Source organism: Rhinatrema bivittatum, chromosome 8, assembly GCF_901001135.1.
Source record: "Rhinatrema bivittatum chromosome 8, aRhiBiv1.1, whole genome shotgun sequence".
NCBI classification, from domain to species: Eukaryota; Metazoa; Chordata; class Amphibia; order Gymnophiona; family Rhinatrematidae; genus Rhinatrema; species Rhinatrema bivittatum.
Genome location: NC_042622.1, coordinates 183,656,486 through 183,677,370, shown reverse-complemented (window position 1 = coordinate 183,677,370; position 20,885 = coordinate 183,656,486). Strand labels below are relative to the sequence as shown.

At 46.1% G+C, this 20,885-nt stretch overlaps 1 protein-coding gene across 3 annotated transcripts in view; it reads right to left on the bottom strand.

The window, feature by feature from the left end:
* RABEP1 (rabaptin, RAB GTPase binding effector protein 1) overlaps positions 1-20,885 on the bottom strand; it is a 144,171-nt gene that overhangs the window by 74,541 nt on the left and 48,745 nt on the right. For all 3 annotated transcript variants that reach the window (XM_029611999.1, XM_029612000.1, XM_029612001.1), the window contains exons 4-6: positions 15,069-15,229; positions 13,245-13,364; positions 5,411-5,546 (exon numbers count right to left, since the gene is read on the bottom strand). In XM_029611999.1, the coding sequence (XP_029467859.1) occupies positions 5,411-5,546; positions 13,245-13,364; positions 15,069-15,229 (417 nt within the window). The remainder of the gene's footprint in view (positions 1-5,410; positions 5,547-13,244; positions 13,365-15,068; positions 15,230-20,885) is intronic.

The window sequence follows — 20,885 nt, the reverse complement described above, 5'->3', positions numbered from 1 at the left end:
TTCTGATATTGTAGCTTTTTTAACTTATTAGCCAAGTGTTTCCCCGCTTTATTACCACCCTCGAAATATTCTTGCTTCGTTAAGAGCATATGATGGTTTATTTTATGGGACTCCAATCTCAACAGATCCTCCCTTGCCTTATTAAGTCTTGTTAAAGCTTTCCCCGCACCCGTGGTCTGATGTTGTCGGGTCAGCAGCGTTATAGTGTCTCTCAGCTCTTGAGCCGCCTTAGTGTCCCTTTTTTTAACATATGCCCCTCGGGCAATCAGTAATCCCCTGAGATAGGCCTTGAATGCTTCCCATACCACTGGCGGTGAAACCTCCCCAGTGTCATTGAGCTCGAAGAAGGACTTGATCTGTGAAATAAGAATCTTGTTGTAATCCTCATCTCCCAGCAAGGCCTCGTTCAGTCGCCAAAATTTGATACCAGCATCGTACCCACTGAGCTCAACCTCCATACATACGGCAGCATGATCAGACCACACGACTGGAGTGATCTCAGCTTTTTTTATATGATTAAAAAGTCCCTTATCTGATAGGAAATAGTCAATTCTGCTGTATAATGCATGAGATGAGGAATAGAAGGTGTACGAGCGTGCTCTGGGATTGAATGTGCGCCACACGTCCAATAATAGCCAATTCTCCATCAGTTCGTTTAAGCGTGCTCTATGGGATCCAGGAGTAGAAACATAACCCCAGGAGGCATCCAGAGACGGGTGCCTTACCAAATTAAAATCACCTCCCACCAGAATGGAGCCCTGGGCGTGAGTATGGAGCAGATTATTCAACTGTTCAAAGAAAATGCCCTGGTCTCTATTAGGAGCATAGATATTAATTAAAGTGTATAGAACTCCATTGACAGCAAGGGTAAGGATAAGATATCTCCCCAGTGGATCTCGCACACAGCCCTTATACTCGAATACTAAAGAGCGTGCCAGCAAGATACCCACCCCTGTATATTTGGAGATGCGCATACAAGCAGCGTAATATTGGTATGGATAATTGGTGGACGACATTAGGGATTCATGTCTGGCCTTCAAGTGGGTCTCTTGTATAAAGGCAATGTCGGCCCGTAAGTGTCCCAATTCCTTATACAAATGTCGACGCTTCTGTGGGGAGTTCAGTCCCTTCACATTAAGGGAAACAATGCGAATAGACGTCATTAGAGCAATGGAACTAAACTGCCAGCGGTCGGATATAGGGCAAATTTACTAAACTGAACCCACTTCCCCTCCCCTCCACAGGACTCCCGTAGCAAACACTCGCACACACTCACACATTGGGTATTGGAGCCAAACATAAAGTTTCCAAATTTTGCCTTCCCCCCGAGACTTCCCCCCCCCCCCCCCGCTCCCCCCACCCTCCCTTCTCCCTCCCAGTCCCCTGCTCAGATCCATCATCTAAGGAGGAATCAATGCTCCCCCACCTTCCCCAGCGAATAGAAAAACATAGAGAACCAACCCTCTATAATCATAGAACAACGTTATAACTTAAGAACAAAGAAACTTGGCCAACCTGATTACAAACTGCAGTGGCATTGCATCCCTATACCCTTATAGTGTAGTAGGAATGGTTTAGTAAAACTGTGAACAGTCCAACAGTTACTTCCCTCAAGTTGTCTCACTCGCCGGCTTGGCAGTGTCTGAGTTTCTTTTGAGCCTGCTGTTCCTAGAGGTAGCTCTCTGCCATCTAGGTAGTTGCTCTTTAATCAGAGGCGGGCGTTTTTTCTGCTCCAGTCGTGCTACAGGACGGTATCCCTTCTCCTTGAGCATGCTTGCCGCTTCCTCCACTGTGCGAAGTTGTGTGGATGCTCTGTCCCACGTGTAGATGAGGCCAAAGGGATGTAGCCAGCGGTATTTTACATTCTTCTCACGGAGAAACTGCGTAACGTCCCGAAATTCAAATCTACTTTGCAGGGTTGCTTGGGAGAGATCAGCATAGATAGAAATATCTTGGGCTTCCCATGTCCACTGATTTTGCCGTCTCGCTGCTGCTGCTATGCGCTCCTTCTGGGTATAGTTGTGGAAACAAACAATCACATCTCGGGGTAGATTTGCGCGTGCTGCCCGCAGGGCACGGTGGGCCCGATCTATTTTAATGTCTGCCGGCAGGATCAGGGATTCGCCGCCCCCGAGGGATAGTAGATGCGCACAGAAGCGTGCCACAAGGTTCTCACAGTCAGCGTTTTCTGCGTTCTCCAAGAAGCCTCTAAAACGCAGATTCCCTCTCCTCGCACGATTTTCGAGGTCGGCCATCTTGGCCCGCATGGCGGCGTTTTCTTCCTGCAGTTCACCACAAACCTCTTGCAACTGTGCGGTAAGGGCCGATTGGCCATCCATTTTGCCATCTAGTTCATCCACTCGCCTCCCCACTGAGTGCAGCTCCTCTCTGAAGTCCGCCATCATCTCGTGAATCTCCTTTTTGTAAGTTTTTAAGTCTAGGCATATACTACAAAACCAAGATCGAAATTCAGATCTCGAGGGCGTCCCCTCCTCCGCCACATGAAATTCATCATCTGGCTCCTGCTGCGCTGCCATCGGCGCTGCGGCGTCCAGCTCCCGGGGTTCAGTTTCGGGGTCCCCCCCTTTTTGATATGAAAAACACTGAAAGTCCACAGTTCTACGTTTCGCTGCCATGCCGGGTTGTTCTCACAGACACACGCTGCTAAAAAAATTATTTTTAGGCGTCGGTTAGCTCCACTTTAGAAGCGGTCTTTACGGGTTGGTGCCGGGAGCTCGAGAGTTAGGCAGCCATCTATGTGGTTGACGTCACTTCCTCCTCTACTCTGAATAATTTTGTATCATCCGCAAATTTGATAACCTCACTCGTCATATTCCTTTCCAGATCATGTATATATATATTGAAAAGCACCGGTCCAAGTACAGATCCCTGAGGCACTCCACTGTTTACCCTTTTCCACTGAGAAAATTGACCATTTAATCCTACTCTGTTTCCTGTCTTTTAACCAGTTTGTAATCCACGAAAGGACATCGCCTCCTATCCCATGACTTTTTACTTTTCCTAGAAGCCTCTCATGAGGGACTTTGTCAAACGCCTTCTGAAAATCCAAATACACTACATCTACCAGTTCACCTTTATCCACGTTTAACCCCTTCAAAAAAATGAAGCAGATTTGTTAGGCAAGACTTCCCTTGGGTAAATCCATGTTGACTGTGTCCCATTAAATCATGTCTTTCTGTATGCTCTACGATTTTGATCTTGACTCTGTTATTTACACTTTCGAATAATAGAAGGAACCAGGATAGTTGTCTTTTTTGTGACTGCCGACACAGCAGCATCCACCTTTGAAAGGGCAAACAGCTCCAAATCTTACTCAGGCAAATAATAAAGCTTCTCCATTGCCCTCCCCTCTCCCGATCCACCAGTTTCTTTACTAACATGATGGGGGAAGGCTCTTGTGAGACCCCCAAGTCCATCCAGAACCGAGTCCGTCCCCCCTTCCATGTCCAAGCTTTCTTGGGGAATCTTCAGCCCAAGCTCCTATAGGACCTGAGGAATCAAAAGTCCTAATTCCTCCCTACGGAACAAGCGGACCACCTTGGGGTCATCCCCTCAGAACTCTGGACTTTTTCTGGATCGTCCCCTGGAACAGTGCCGGCCGCATCCAGATCAACCCCCTGGTCCTGCGACATTAAAGCCCCCGGATCTCTGGAAGCTCCCTCCAATGTGACTGACTCATCCGAATCCTCGGCAGCTGGAGTAGGACCCAGTAAGCACTGAACCATGGAAGGCCTATTCTTCTGGATCTTCCCAGGACTAGAAGTCAAGCCCAGATCCACAGGAAGTAAGGCTAAGTCCCCAACCCTGCCCGTTGAGCTAAATACACTTCATGGAGAAGCAAGATAAAAATCAGCCAAAAAAGGCAGAGGAGGAGCAGCAGGCAACAGATGGGACCTAGCCAGAGGGGCCAGGAACAGGTAGATGCGAGGCAACTACCTCATCTACCCTCCCCTGCTCCTCTCCAGAGTTCGCGCAGACCAGGGAAAGCCTTGTGAAGAAATACCACCCCCCCCCCCACCTCTTTCAGCATGGCCAACACTGCATGATAATCCAAACTGGCTGCTGTTCCCGTGCCAACGGAGAAAGAAGCCCCTACCCGCCCAAACTCCAGAACGCAGGGACAGCCACCGCAGGAGAGCTTGTACATCGCCTACGTTTAGCCCTGCGATGGCCCTTCTCCCCCCCCCCCAAAACACAAGCGGCACATACTCCCAAGTGGCTCAGGTGCGGCACACTGAGCCACACACCATAACACTACGGCAGGAAAAACCCCACCACCGAGCCCAGAACTCTGCAAAACTCGGGAGAGGTAAAAGAAGCCCTTCTCCCCTTACCGCTAACCTCAATAGCAAAGAGCCATCCCTCAGAGCTCCCAAGCCTTGCCTCAGCTCCTCTGGCTCCTGAATTCAACATTATTTATTTATTTTAACTTTAATAAACCTGACATAAACTCACTCAGCATGGAAGACAGAGCTGTCCAGCACTACAGGAGGATCAGCCTGATTCAAAAAGAGGAGGCACACTGACAAAAACCAGCTGCCCCGAGCCTACAACTGCCTTAGCAGCCTTGTGAAGGGGAGGGATCTGGACCACCAGATTTACACCCCACAGAACAGAGTGAGCATACAAAAGGGTCATCAACCCCCCAGCTCATCCACCTCAACCAGACAGGGAAGGACCCACTAGGACCCAAAAGTCCCCTGGGAGGAAGGCTCACAAAACTGAAATACTCTCCAGACTGCAGAACTGCAGGTTTTGCACCATGCATCATCTGCTGGAGACAGAGACTTACTGAGGAACTGTAGGTGGCACATGGGATTATGTAGCGATGTCAGTAAAACTTTCTCTGTCTCCATCTGCTGGCAGGAATGCATAAACCAGGAGTCTGGACTGATCCGGGTACGTACAGGGAAAACAAACTTTTGCCATATAATGCACAGCTTTTCCCACTTAACCCCAGCTGCAGAGGAAGAGAGGAGTTTTGTACTCACATCAGCTTTTGGAAATTTTTAAAGAGGTAGCTTCCATGTGAAAATTTGCTAAAATTTGCTAAAATTACCTGTGTAGCCAGTTCAGAGAAAATTTCCCCTTACATGTTTTGGGGGAGGCAGACATCTACTCTTGTAACAGATGCATGCTTTTAACAAGTAAATGTGGCTTCACTATTTCTTTACAGATTTTACTTAGGTGCAAGAGCTTGTACTCTGAATATTACAAGATTTATTTAACACAATTCTCACATCACCTGTACAATGTGTGTATTTAAATCAAAGACAAAAGATAATTGTATTAAGAAACAAAATGACTCTCTATAGGAAGCTTTTGATTTCTATAGTAACATTCACTAGGAAAGTTCTCTAAGTGCCCGCGTAAATAGCAGGTGCATTACCTTCATGTAACTCTTTACGAAGCTTTTCCGCATCTTCCTGTAGTACAGATTTCTGAGTGTTCAACACTGCCACATACATCTCCAGATCTGTTCTGCAAGACTTTTCAGCTTCCAGATAATGATTGAGTTCCTTAACCTAACAAACAGAAAAACAAGAGATACTTGATTCAAACTGAAGTGACAGACTTCACGTAAAGATCTTTCACATTAGAAATGCCACAATCATGAATTAACTGATTCCTGTGACACAGAAAGCCCCAAAATCTGGGGATACTGTAGCACTCTCTCTCAAACTACTCTTTTTCAGAAGCAAATATCAGATTATAGCAACATGAATGGGACATTTTTCATTCTAAAAGTTTATTTAAAAGCTTTCACTAATAAAATATCCCACTATTTGCCTGTGAAAGGCAAAAAGTTTCTTTCCAGGAATGCATTCTCCTCACTTTATTGAGTGGTGGTTAAAGGTATTCAAACTATTTCCCATTTGTTTAGAGAGGAGGGTGTATTGATACCTTGTTCAGATCTTCAGGAACAGTTTCATACTTCCCAAAAAGGAGAAATGACTTACCTGATAATTTCGTTTTCCTTAGTGTAGCTAGATGGCCTCAAGACCAATGGGTTATGCTCCCCTGCCAGCAGATGGAGACGGAGTCAGGTTGCAAAGCTGACGTCACCTTAGATTCAACCCTGCAGTGACCTAAGCCCTTCAGTATTCTGTTCAAAAGCCACTGTGGACAAACTATTGAAAAAATTTGATTAAAATCAAGATAACCATAACTGAACTCAACCAATCATAAACACTAAACCCCAGTAAGAATACAGATGCCCTGATCTAGTGACTGGATGATGGTTTACCCGTAATCTCTTAAAATAGACATCCACTCCACGGGCGAATCCTTGGCACCGATCTTGGGCAGCTGGGGATGGGATGCCGAGTCCAGCTGCCTACACTAAGGAAAACAAACATATCAGGTAAGTAATTTCTCCATTTCCTAGCGTGTAGCCACATGGACTCAGGACCAATGGGATGTACAAAAACTACTCCTGATCGGGGCGGGAGGCTGCCCGCGGTCTGGTTAACACTGCCCTTGCAAAGGCTGAATCCTCTCGGGCCTGTACGTCCAGGCGATAGAATCTGGAGAAGGCATGCAAAGAGGACCACCGGAGGAGGGGAAAGCCCATGAAGATGGCAGCGAGTCGCAGCGGGAGGAGGCAAGCGCCATCCCCAAACCTTCGGTCCCGATAGCGGAGCAGCTCCCTCTTACTCATGGGGACTTTCAGGTGTGGTTTGGCGACATGAAAGAGGAGATGGCCATGATGAGGGAGGAAATTAAGGCAATGATCGGGGAGCTGCGCCAGGACCATGAGGCGCTCGGAGACCGCATGGGAGAGGCGGAACAGAGGGTCGGAGAGCTGGAGGAGGACCAGGAGTCCTTGCAGCGGGAAGTGAAACTCTTACAAGAATCTAACTACAAACTGAGGTCCTGGGTTGATGATCTAGAAGATTGTTCTAGAAGTGGGAATCTGAGATTCAGGGGGATTCCTGAAGAATCTGCTTATGCAGATTGCAATGTGGTTATAAAAGATGTTTGTTAGCTCATTTTATATGATAATGATCCCCCTGAAGGGATATGAGTTCATCAGCTTCTTGATCACACTCTTAACATCAGATGTCCTTGGACAATTGATCATTTGACAATGTTTTACCTAGTTATTCAGTTGAAGTTATGGACGATGTTTGAGAGTTGACTTATTAATGCTGCACATGCTATAGTAGTTTGGCCTTTTTATTTTTTTATTTGGCCTATAGGAGATCGGGTTCGGGCTCCTAGGGGGGCCTCAGAGTGGTCATTCCTTCTTTACATGTGATGGGAGGGAGGGAGATGGGGGGAAGTCGGGAGAGGGTTTGTAAGGGACCTGTAATTAACAGTCTGGGGGTAAAGCGATGGCTATGGAAGAAGAGTGGATCTTTTTTTATGACTGACTGGGGTACCGAGGTAAGAGAGCAAGGGGCCATATTACCCAATGGCGGGTACGATTAAAGTGCTATCCTGGAATGTGAAGGGGTTACAGACACATTATAAACGTAAGCGCCTGTTACAAGATGCTATCAAGGCTAAAACAGATATTTTATTGTGCCAGGAGGCGCATCTAAGAAAAAGGCATGAGAAAATGTTATCGCACCATTTCCCAGTTCAGTATTATGCAGCAGCTACGGTCAAAGGGAAATATAGAGAGGTTGGTATTCTTCTCTCAAGGAATATGACTGTCGATGTGCAAACTGTGATTCGGGACACGGAAGGCAGATACCTTCTTTTGAAACTAAAACTTGGACATCCAGTGTACATGATAGTAAATATTTATGCACCGAATGCGGGCCAAGGACCCTTTATAGATAAGACAGCAGCAGTGTTGAGACAATGGGCGGAGGGGTATGGTGCTCGTGGAGGGAGACTTTAATTTGCCCTGTTATCCGTATCTAATGAGGTTCTTTTATCCTCCAAAACTGGTGCATCTCTTGAATTGACTCAGTCTAGCATGTGACTACGTGTCAAATTGAGATGGGCACTCTAGGGCATCAATTTGGGTTATGTCCTACTACTAAAAATTTCTGGTGGGCAGTACATTACCTCCGATTTACAGGGAACATCTTTTATAGATAAATATACTAGACTGTGGGGGCAGAAGGTGCTGTTCTAGCTAAAAACGTTTTCTAGTGGTTTTTTCTGCAACTTACTCTCAGACCTAGGCCTGGACTTCTTCTTATACGCTGACGACGTACAAATTCTCATCCCAATTCAAAAAACACTCAATGAAACCATCCTTTTCTGGGAATCTTGCCTAGTCACCATCAACTCCCTACTAACCAACCTTCACCTTACTCTTAATGCAACCAAAACCGAATTACTCTTTATATCCAAGCAACCTGAACACGACTCCTCCTCCATATCACCACTCCCCAACCCCTCCCCCACCGTAAGAGACCTGGGAGTCACACTTGACCAACACCTGAACTTCAAGCCACACATCAAGTCCCTACTTAAAGCAGGCTTCTACAAACTCCAGATCCTTAAAAAGCTCAGGCCACTACTCCATACTCAAGACTTCAGGTTAGTCCTACAGTCCACCATTTTCTCCAAAGTGGACTACTGCAACGCCCTGTTACTAGGCCTCCCATACTTCTCCATCAAACCACTACAAACTTTACAGAACGCCATGGCAAGAATCCTAACTAACACACGTAAAAGAGAGCATATTACACCAATCCTTGCAGATCTGCACTGGCTGCCCATACAATTCCGCTCCCAATATAAAACCCTAAACATTCTTCACAACATTCTCTACAAAAACTCCTCCTCCTGGCTTAAGGAAATGCCCCACTTTCACACCTCACACCGCCCCACAAGATCCACTTCTACAGGCACCCTACACACTGCCCCCTCAAGACAGCCTGCCTCTCCACCACCAGAGAAAGAGCCTTCACCATCGCAGGCCCTGCCCTCTGGAACTCCCTCCCCACACACCTCCATCTTGAACCCTCACTGCCCAATTTCAAAAAAGGCATTAAGACCTGGCTCTTCAGACAGGCCTACCCCGAAACCAACCCCTCATAGTCTACCCCCTTGAAACCCACCCCTAGACACCCCCCTCTCCTGCTACCCACCCCTAATCTCCCCCCCCCACCCACCCCACACCACTGTAAGTAAGTTAAAATGTACAACCTGTTTTAAGTGCTGTAAATAAGTTATCTTTTATAACCTGCCTTAACTGCTGTAAATAAGCTACTATATATAACCTGCCTTAAATAAGTTATTATATATAACCTTCTTTAATTGCTGTAAATAAGCAATAATGTTTAACCTACGTTAATTAAGTCACTCTTGTAATTACCTCCTCTGCAAGTACGGTTACGCCCCTATACTTTCTCAGCTGCTATCCCTTCCTCCTTTAACCTTCTCCCTCTCTCCCGCCCCTTTTTCACTCCTGCTCCATCACCCGCTCCCTGTTTTTTGTAATTTTCCTCCTTTCTCAAGTTTATTGTAAACCGGCGTGATGTGCTCGCACGAACACCAGTATATTAAAAGCTGTTAAATAAAAAAGTGATTTTGAAGAATTGGTTAATACCAGAAGCCCCTAATGTAGTACAGTTGAGAAATACCTTACACCATATATTTTATGAAGAAATATAGTGAGGCCACAGATGTGACTAAAAAAGAAAAAAGTGTTTTTGAAGATTTGGGATTCCTATTTACAATGCCTTCTTTAGAGCGCATTGTCAGATAAAGTTGAGTTGCTTACCTGTAACAGGTGTTCTCCCAGGACAGCAGGATGTAGTCCTCACATGTGGGTGACGTCACTGGACGGAGCCCTGTCACGGAAAACTTTTCTGTCAAAGTTTCTAGAACTTTTGACTGGCATACTGAGCATGCCATAATCCCTGTAGCCACAGGGGTCTCCCTTCAGCCTCATTTGTAGCAAAGGTTGCGAGCGAAAAAATAAAATATTAAAACTTTTCGGACCCAACTCCGCGGGGTGGCGGGTGGGTTTCATGAGGACTACATCCTGCTGTCCTGGGAGAACACCTGTCACAGGTAAGCAACTCTGCTTTCTCCCAGGACAAGCAGGATGTTAGTCCTCACATGTGGGTGGTTAGCAAGCTACAGGCCGACTCATATTTGTTCTGGACCAACAGCGTACAAGTTGTGCAGGTGGCACAACTGGTGTATTGTTGGGGAAAAATGAGGCAGCCTGAAAATCACAGCAGGTGGATGTGGAAGAAGTTGGGATTAAACTGGAAATAAGTTCTTCAAGATGGATTGGCCAAAGGCAGAGTCTTGACATTCTTCCTTGTCCAGGCAGTAATGTGCTGCAAATGTGTGAAGAGAGCTCCATCTTGCAGCTTTACAGATCTCAGCAATCGGTACTGAACGATAGTGTGCTACTGACGTTGCCATGGCTCTTACTGAGTGCGCCTTCACTCATCCCTGAAGGGGAAGGCCTGCTTTCTCATAGCAGAATTCGATACAGTCTGAATCAGTATGGAAGAAGTGCAAGTCCCACCAATTTTTAACATCGCAGGGTCTGCACAAAGGAAGCAGCAGCAGCAGAATGGGCTTCATTGACAGAAGCAGTGACGAGCCCTTGACTCCTCCCCAACAGCGACATGGCGGTGATGACAGTGGCAGCAGGAATGATAGAGGCTCCAAGGCTGCCGGCAAAACAAAGAGAGGGGAACTGCCTTCAGCGCATGAATGAAAATGTGAACGCATGAGAGCGCATGGGTGTCTGCCTGGCGGTCGGTGTGAGAATGAATGGATGCCTGCCTAGCAGTCGGTCTGTGTAAGAATGAATGGGTGCCTGTCTGGGGGTCTGTGTGTCTATGAGGAAATCTGGAGGAGTAAGAGCTTTTGTTTGCATGGCGGGGAGAAGGACTTAGAGCCTGTGTATGAGTGTCTGGGTATATATGAGAGCATGTATGTATGAGTGAGAGAATGAATATGCAAGTGAGGATAAGGTTTGGGTATCCCCCTAGCCCTCAACAATCTCAGTGACTGGAAATCAAGTTCCAAGGTATGGATAGCAGGGGCTCTTTTTATCCTCAGTTTTAATTATTGGGTGTTTGATGTGTACACTGTTTTGAAATATTTTATTGGTGCCTGGGAAATTGTTTTTTAAAACGTATATTACTAATATAACATCTATTTGTCAGTTTTGAAATATTTGTTAATATGATTCTATTATAACTGATGCTTTTTGTTTCTCGATTTGTTTTATGAAAAATGGTGGTTCTGTCATTGTTACACTGTAGACCAGGGCTTCCCAAACCTTTAGCCAATATGACCCCATTTTCACATTTGAAAATTTATATGACCCCCGAAAACAACCAAAACAAATTAGTAAGGATGCAGTCCCTCCCTCCAAGGATCATTGCACCCTCCCTGCACTCCAGCTGATTCTGCCTCTCAACCTCCACCTGTCTTTCCATTCTCTTAATCTCCACCCCTTCCAGATGGCTTTAACCTCCTCCCCTGCAGCAGAACTCCTTTTTCAACCTCAGCCCCTCTTACATCTCCCAACTTCTTCCATCTCCCCCAGCCCATCCCTTCGCATCCTCTCCAGCCATTTTCATATCCCCCTAGCTGCTACTCTCTTGCCTCCAAGTCATTTTTAACCACCTACTGACCCCTCTGTCATCCCCTCTCTCTTTCCCTATTTCCCATTCCCTCCTCAATCTCATCTCCCATCCTCTCTCTCAAATCTCCCAGCTTCATTTCCAGTCCTCTTCTCATCCCTAACTCCTCTCTTCCCCGGTTGATCTTCTGATATTCCTCTTCTCTCATCCTCCATAGCTAATCCCACTCTAGCTGACTGAACCCTCAAAACCCTCCTGCATCTGATCCATCCCTTCAAGCAGCCCCTTCTCCAAACAGCCTCCCTGCCAGGATCAGCAGCAACATTTTCCTTTGGCCCTGGGCCACAGATGGATGACAACTGATGGGAAAAGAGGGCAGGGCAGCTGAAAGTGGCAACATTTTTCTTTTGGGTAAGTTCAGTGGCAGTCTCCACTGCCTATGCACACTCAGTCCTCCCTCATGGCTGCCCCCAAGCCCAATGGTGATCTGCAGGTGGCAGCAGCATTAGTAATGAAAATCAGCACAATGAGCCAGTGCAAGTTTATAGGCTCTGTTCCCTCCTCAAGCAGGCTTTTCCAATTACTGTAGAAACTCATGGGAGGGTGAGATCACTACAGGGCCTGTTACTGTATGCTGGCTCACAGGCCTCATGCTAGCTTCCACTATAAATGTTGCTGGCACCTGAAGAGCACTGCTGTTTGAGGAACCTGTGACCCCAGCTGAATGTTTTGTGACCCCATCTGGGGTCTCAACCCATAGTTTGGGAAGCCTGCTGTAGACAGAGTCTGGCTTCTTGGAGTTTCCATTTCAGTTTTAGTCTGCATATTGCTGTTTCTAATTTGTGATCCTTTATTCTGTATTTGATGAGGATCTATCTCTGCTATGTGTGTGTGTGTGTGTGTGTGACCAAAAGGAGAGATTCTACTAGTGTGTAGGGTCTTTGAAGGGATCTATAACAGTCGAGTTTGTTTCATTTCCCCAGTAGGTACTGTATTGGTATTCTGGAACTCAGTGTAATATTTACAGTACTGCTTTTTCACAGGTAGGGTTCTTGGTGTTTCTACTGTTATTATAAGTTTACAGTATAGATTGAGTGTCTTTTTTACAATGTGTCTGACAGTGGAAAGAGGTTGTGCAGCCTGTCTGGATGTGATATGGTATCTCTTTGTATTTGTGTATATCTGATTGCTCTTAGCAACCTGAAGAAAATCAAAACTGGAATTTTGAGCTTCTGACTGGCAGTGTGACTGCATGCTATTTGGCAAACAGTTCAACAGCTGATTGACTGGTGAGAAACTTTGATACATATACATATATACACACACACTCATATAAATATATATTATATACACAACGTAACCAACTATAGTGGGTGGGAGCCCCCAAAAATCATATGGATGGAAGGGGGGGGGTGGCAGAGGCTCAAAAAGCTTGCTCACCCCCGCTTTTGAAATTCACATTTGCTCATTCTTTAAGACAAGTCACTACAAAAAAGGGACTTCTGGGAATCAGCATTTGCTGTAGGTAATCAAAATTACAAATACATTTTTTGCCTCAAAAAGCAGTTCTTGCTGGTTATTTTTATTATAAATTCAGTACCTAGAATGTAGCTTTCAAGCTATGTTTTTTTAGCACACACAGTACAGGACCAAGAAAAGAAATTAAAAAATTGGCTAGTTAGCAACACACTGTACAACCTTTGAAGCTTCCAGCTCTTTGATCTTTTCTTCTGCTCCTGCCAGTTTCTCCTTCAAAGTCCCAATCTCTTTCTCCATAGGCATCACAACCGAACGGAGTTTCTCGGCATCCTCTTGTGCCTAAATTCAAAAGGAATTAAATATAAAAGTATCTGCTAGTTACCATGCAACCTGGATCGGTGTTATGGCAACTTGGCTCTGAAAATATAAGATTTTGTAATTTCTCGACTCAGGATTTCTCCAATACTTATCAGGATTCCCTAATTGCTCGTTAAGTCTTTGGCAATAATCAGCAATTATTAATTTTCCAAGGCAAAGATGTCACAACTCCACTATACCTCTGCCTTAAAGCTGCAGTGTCTCGTTCTGAAGGATGGAGTAGGAAATGGGAAATTAAAAGTTTTCCCCAAAGACATAATAAAGAGTACTTTTGACCAAATGAGGGCAATTTTAAAAACAATCTAGCAGGCTAAGAAGGCTAGATCAAGGGTTATGAAACCCATTCTCCATAGAGGATACACACAGCTGGAAGACCCCCCTTTGAAAATCTGCTGTATTACACTAGTATTGTACCCATACATCTTGCCACTAACCGGCTTACTGAAAACTGTCCCCTACATGCTTAAAATGAAGTTACAATTAAGCATGTAAGCAAGATTGACAAACTACCGTATTTTTCGCTCCATAAGACGCACTTTTTTCCCCCAAAAGTGGGGGGGGGGGAAAATGTATGTGCGTCTTATGGAGCGAATATAAAAAAAAAAAACTAAAAATCTAACAAAACCCCACCACCCTCCTGACTCCCCCAAGACCTGCCAACTTAATTTATTACAACCCCCCATCCTCCTGACCACCCCCACCCCCCAAGACCTGCCAAAAGTCCCTGGTGGTCCAGTGGGGGTGCCGACGGCCCTTTGCCCTTACTATGTCACGGGGGCTACCGCTGCCATTGGTCGGCCCCAGTGACATAGTAAGGGCAAAGGGCCGTCGGCGTCATTTTGATTACTGGCAGCCGACGGCCCAAGTCCAGGAGATTGCTCCCGGACCGCTCCTGGACCCCCGCTGGACCACCAGGGACTTTTGCAAGGTCTTGGGGGGGGGGGGGGCAGGAGGGGGGGTTTTCCAGAGAAAGATAAATGTTTTCTGCTCCGGGGAGTGGACCGAAATGGCCCTCCCCAGACCCGAAAACAAAATGGGAGAAAAAAAACAAGTGTTATGCACTCCCCTAATTTGCTCCATAAGATGCACAGACGCCCGGGGACGGAGCTAGTTTAGCACAAATTTTTTTTTTTTTAATTTTCCCCCTCTGAATCCTAGGTGCATCTTATGGTGAGGTGTGTCTTATGGAGCGAAAAATACGGTACTTCATATCTGTTCCACACTGGCTCAGATGTCACAAATTACATTACACACTGCACGAACCAATTGCATCTCATTTCATATGAAATCAGCCACAACACTGTTTTAAATATGATATTCCAACAAAGTGCACGGAAAACGCTTAAAGGATTTCAAAACATGGCAATAGAATTTTGAATGAATAAAGGGCAAAAGTTTTTACTTGTTGTGCACCCTACTGAAATATTGGCACAGGGATGCAGAGAATACGGCTAACTTCTGAAAAAGATAAGCTATAATTTTACAACTATAAAGTTAAATTAAATGACACCAACCACCATTAAAGCGACTACATCCCAGAGAGCCTCTTGCAAAAAATGAGAATCAATTTTGGGAGGAAGGTCTAAAGATGGTTGCTATGGTTTAGCACATCAATGCCAGAATGCTTCCCCACATTTCATATCTGAAAAGTTATCTTTGCCATACCTTCTTCATTTCATTTTCTAGATTCTCCTCCTCTTGACCTTCGGAAAGCCTTCTCCTTAGTTCTGCTATTTCCCTTTCCACAGAGGCCTTGTACTGTCCCCAGTGAGCCCGCTCTTGCTCCAGTCTATGATGAAACTGTAGCTCTTGGTCACAAATCGTTTCTGCAAAAGCAAGATGTCAGACTTTTACTGCTGGACAAAGGATCAGTAAAAAGGGGTTTATTTTTATGTAAAGATGATGCTCAACCAGCAAACATCCATCATGGACCAAGTATGCCAAAGACAATGCAATTTGCTTCCATTCTGTATCCAAATAGTTACTCAATCACTAAAAGTAAATCTTAAGATCTATCTTTTTTCTATTTTGCAGAAGAAGGGTCATACAACTTAAGTTCTTCCAGTTTCTAGAGAGGAGGCTACTAATCCTAGTCCTTCAACATTAACCACACATCTGGTTTCCAAGTGATCCAAAAAGGAGAAATTACTTACCTGATAATTTTGTTTTCCTTAGTGTAGACAGATGGACTCAGGACCAATAGGTTATACTCCCCTGCCAGCAGATGGAGATGGAGTTAGGTTTCAAATCTGACGTCACCCTACATTTAACCATGCAGAGACCTCAGCCCTTCAGTATTCTCTTCAAAAGCTACTGTAGACATACTATTGATAAAACTTGATTAAAAACGGATAACCATAACTATACTCAACCAAATAAACACTGAACCCCAGTAAGATTATAGATGCCCTGATGTAGGCACTGGATGATGGCTTACCCATAATCTCTCCACAGGGGAATCTATGACACCATTCTTGGGCAGTCGTGAGCAGGATGCCGAGTCACTCTGTCTACACTAAACGAAATTATCAGGTAAGTAATTTCTCCATTTCCTAGCGTGTAGCCAGATGGACTCAGGACCAATGAGATGTACAAAAGCTACTCTCAATCGAGGCGAGAGGCTGCCCACAGTCCAGTTAACACTGCCCTTGCAAAGGCTGCGTTCTCTCGGGCCTGTATGTCCAGGCAATAGAACCTGGAGAAGGTGTACAAGGAGGACCACGTCGCCACTTGGCAAATGTCAACGGAAGACAGCAGTCTAGCTTCCACCCATGAGACCACCTGAGCCCTAGTGGAATGAGCTTTAACCTGAAAAGGTAATGGCATTCCTGCCTCCACATAGGCTCCCATGATCACCACCTTAATCCAGCAAGCTATGGTAGCCTGCAAAGCTGGTTCGACCTGATTCTTTCATCGTGAAGGACAAACAAGCGATCTGTCTTTCGGACCAGTTCTGTAACGTCCAGATACCGCACCAAAAGCCTACTGACATTCAAATGACAGAGGCGGCAGTATTCTTCCACATCCTTGTCATTATCTAGGGATGGTAACAAAATGGACCAACTCAAATGAAAGTCCAAGACTACCTTGGGCAAGAAGGATGGAACAGTATGAAGCTGTAACGCACTCCTGGAGACATCCAGAGAAACGGTTCCAGACACGACAAGGCCTGTAGTTCAGAGATGCGACGTGCCGAACATATAGCCAACATGAACACAGTTTTCAAGGTTAATAAACTGCAAGGAAAGACTGCACAGCAGCTGAAAGGAGGGCCCTGCCAAAAACTCCACCGGCCACCGAAGAGGTGGCCAGAGATGCTTCACCCCTTTCAGAAAACGGGCCTTGTCCGGATGAGCCGACAGGTGGGTTCCAAGCACCTCGCCCCTGAAACAGGAGAACCACTACCTGGACCTTCAAGGAGTTAAGGGTCAAACTTTTCTTCAAGCTGTCCTGCAAAAATTCCAGAATTAGTGGGATTTTCACAGTCTGAGGGGAAACACCATGTTTCTTGCACCAAGCCTCAAGATACTCTCCAAAACTGCACATATGCTAGAGACATAGAAAACTTCTGTGCGCGGAATAAGGTGGCAAATACTTCCGCTGAATATCCTCGCTTCATCAGGCAAGACAGAATCATAAGAACATAAGAAAATGCCATACTGGGTCAGACCAAGGGTCCATCAAGCCCAGCATCCTGTTTCCAACAGTGGCCAATCCAGGCCATAGGAACCTGGCAAGTACCCAAAAACTAAGTCTATTCCATGTTACCACTGCTAATGGCAGTGGCTATTCTCTAAGTCAACTTAATTAATAGCAGGTAATGGACTTCTCCTCCAAGAACTTATCCAATCCTTTTTTAAACACAGCTATACTAACTGCACTAACCACATCCTCTGGCAACAAATTCCAGAGTTTAATTGTGCATTGAGTAAAAAAGAACTTTCTCCGATTAGTTTTAAATGTGCCTCTCATAAAGGACCAGTCCCTGCAGTAGCAGGTCCCTGTGTGGTGGGAGTTACAGGGGGGTTTCCACCAGGATTCTCCACATGTCTGCATACCACAGACAATGGGCCAATCCGGAGCTACTAGAAGAACTAATCCCCTGTGGTGCTCAATTCTGAGAATGACCCTGCCCAGCAAGGGCCATGGAGGGAAGGTGTATAGCAACTCCTCTTCCAGCTGGATCTGAACGAGAGCGTCGATCCCCAGGGACCAGTGATCTCTTCTGCGACTGAAGAATCTAGGAACCTTCGCGTTGAGAGATGCGGCCAGCAGGTCGATGGACAGGAGACCCCAGCAATTTACTACCAGCTGAAAAAGGCTTGGGCCCACAACACCCACTCTCGTGGATCCAGACTCTCCCTGCTTAGAAAGTCTGCTCCGACTTTGTCTTTTCCTACGAAGTGGAAGGATGAAATCTGTAGATGTATTTCCGCCCATTCCATAAGAACGTCTATCTCCTGTGACACTTGCTGGCTTTTGGTTCCACCCTGGCAGTTGATGTAGGCTACAGTCGTTGTGTTGTCTGACATTATGCAGACCGCTTGACTCTGGAATACTTGGCTGAATTGTATACACACCACTCTGACTGCCCGGGCTTCCAGGCAATTTATGTTCCAGAGGGCCACTTCCTTGGTCCCACATCCCTGGGCCATCAGTTCCTGCCAGTGAGCTCCCCAGCCCTGAAGGCTCGTGTCTGTCATGAGGGCCAGCCAGTTTGGAGAGGACAAGGATACACCCATGCCCAGATGAGCTTCCTGCAGCCACCACTGGAGCCATGAGCATACTCCCATCAGTAACTGGAGGTGAACTGAATAGTCTTGAGACTGCGGGTTCCAACATGATAGCAGGGAGCATTGAAGTGGTCGCATATGTGCCCTCGTCCACGGCACTACTTCCAGGGTTGCCACCAAACCGAGAACTTGAAGATAGCTCCACACCATTGAGCGTATTTGTGCTCATCAACCGACGTACTTAGGATATCAACTTCCTTATCTGCGTAGTTGGAAGGAAGTTTGGGTACTTGCCAGGTTCTTATGGCCTGGATTGGCCACTGTTGGAAACAGGATGCTGGGCTTGATGGACCCTTGGTCTGACCCAGTATGGCATTTTCTTATGTTCTTATGGTGTCGAATCGGACTCCCAGATATTTCAAGGCCTGGGAGGGTTTGAGACTAGTTTTGTCCAGGTTTCTGAGCCAACCGAGTTCCTGAAGCAAGGAAGCCATCCTGTTGGTCACCTGGAAACTCTCTTACACAGACTTTGCCCAGATAACCAGTTCAAGAAAGGGTGCACCAGGATTCCCTATTTTCTCAACGCTGCCGCTACAACCACCTTAGTCTTGGAAAATGTTCTGGGGCGGTGGTCAGGCCAAAGGGCAGTACCTGAAACTGATAATGGCAATCCAGTACTGCAAAGCGTAGGAAACTATGTTATTGATGGATTGGAATATGTGGGTAGGCCTTAGATAGGTCCAGGGAGGATAAGAACTCTGCCGATTGTACAGCCATTAGCACAGAATGTTGGATCAACCCCTCATAGGCAAGGGGTGCTGTAACTGCTTTCTTTTATCTTCTGGTAGCCAGGGACCTAGAAATTCACCCCATTTACTGGCCAGTTTTTCCAATTCGCTTCTGAAGAGAAGCAATCCTTTAAAGAGCATCTTTGTGAGATTTGCCTTGGAAGTTGTGTCTGCTGACCTATTTCACATCCATATCTGTCTTCTTGCCGCCACCACTGAGGCCACGCCTCTGGCCGAGGTAAGGACTAGGTCCGAGCCCGTATCAGCTAAAAAGACGGCGGCAGGTTCCATAACCGCTCTGAAATTCTCCCCCAAGTCATCCACCTCCCGAAGAGCAGCAGGCACAAAAACGAACTACCAGGGCACAACAAGAAGCAATCTGTTAGGTCATTGCTATTGCATCAAAAGAAAATTGGTTCTTACCTGCTAATTTTTGTTCCTGTAGTACCACGGATCAGTCCAGACTCCTGGGTTTTGCCTCCCCTCCAGCAGATGGAGACAGAGAAGTTTTGACTGACTCTGCCCTATACCCGGAGGTGCTACCTACAGTCCGTCAGTATTACACTATATCAAAGCAGAACATTTAAAACCAACACAACCGAATAACAATTTTACTTTTAATTTTACCTCCGCATGGATCGGGGAGGAGAAACCCTGCAATGCCAAACATTCTGCTCAAGAACCCCAAGTGGGAACAGAACCCGTTATAACTTTGAAAACTAGACTGCAGAGAAAAACAAAGAAGTACTGAGTGAGCGGACTCTGTTACTCCAATGCTGAAATGGGCAGGACTCTGGACTGATCCGTGGTACTACAGGAACGAAAATTAGCAGGTAAGAATCAATTTTCCTTTCCCTGTACGTACCTGGATCAGTCCAGACTCCTGGGATGTACCAGAGCTTCCCTACGCGGGGTGGGACCCTGAGAGTCCCGCTCGAAGCACACCTTCTCCAAACCCCCCAGAGCCTGGGGTCTGGACATCCAACCAGTAATGCCCTGCAAAGGTGTGCAAAGACTTCCAAGTAGCCGCCCTACAAATCTCTGGCGGTGAAACTTGCTGACACTCTGTCCACAAAGCTGCCTGCAATTGGGTAGAATGCGCCCGAAGACCAACCGGAACCAGTCGGCCATGAACCAGGTACGCTGAACCAACAGCCTCTTTCAACCAGCGGGCAATCGTAGCCCTAGACGCCTTATGTCCCCTTCTGGAGCCACTCCAAAGCACAAAAGATGGCCTGACACGCAGAAACTATTTGTGATTTCCAAGTAATGTAACAGATTCCGCCGTATGTTCAGCTTCCTCAGATCTTTAGTCTGAGGATCAGAGCAGTCCAAGTTTGGAAACGATGGGAGTTCCACAGACTGATTCAAATGAAAGGAGGATACTACCTTTGGGAGAAAAGAAGGAATTGTCCTCAGGGAGATTCCTGTATCCGTAATCCTTATAAAGGGCTCCCTCTAGCATATAGCCTGGAGCTCTGACACCCGCCGAGATGAAGAAATAGCCACGAGAAAAAAACCAACTTTAACATAAGATCTTATAACGTCGCCCTCTTCAGAAGCTCAAAAGGTGCTGCACACAGAGTTTTGAGGACCAAATTCAGGCTCCACAAAGGACAAGGATTTCTGACCGGAAGCTGCAAATGTTTTGCCCTCAGAGGAAACGCGCCACGTCCGGATCTTACCATGGAAACAACCGAGGGCCGCTACCTGCACCCTTAGAGAGAGCTGTACAATAAGCCTTTAGCCAGGCCAGCCTGTAAGAAGAGACGACTGAGGGGGGATATGATAGAGGTGTTTAAAATCATGGGAGGTCTAGAACGGGTAGATGTGAATCGGTTATTTACTCTTTCGGATAGTAGAAAGACTAGGGGGCACTCCATGAAGTTAGCATGGGGCACATTTAAAACTAATCGGAGAAAGTTCTTTTTTACTCAACGCACAATTAAACTCTGGAATTT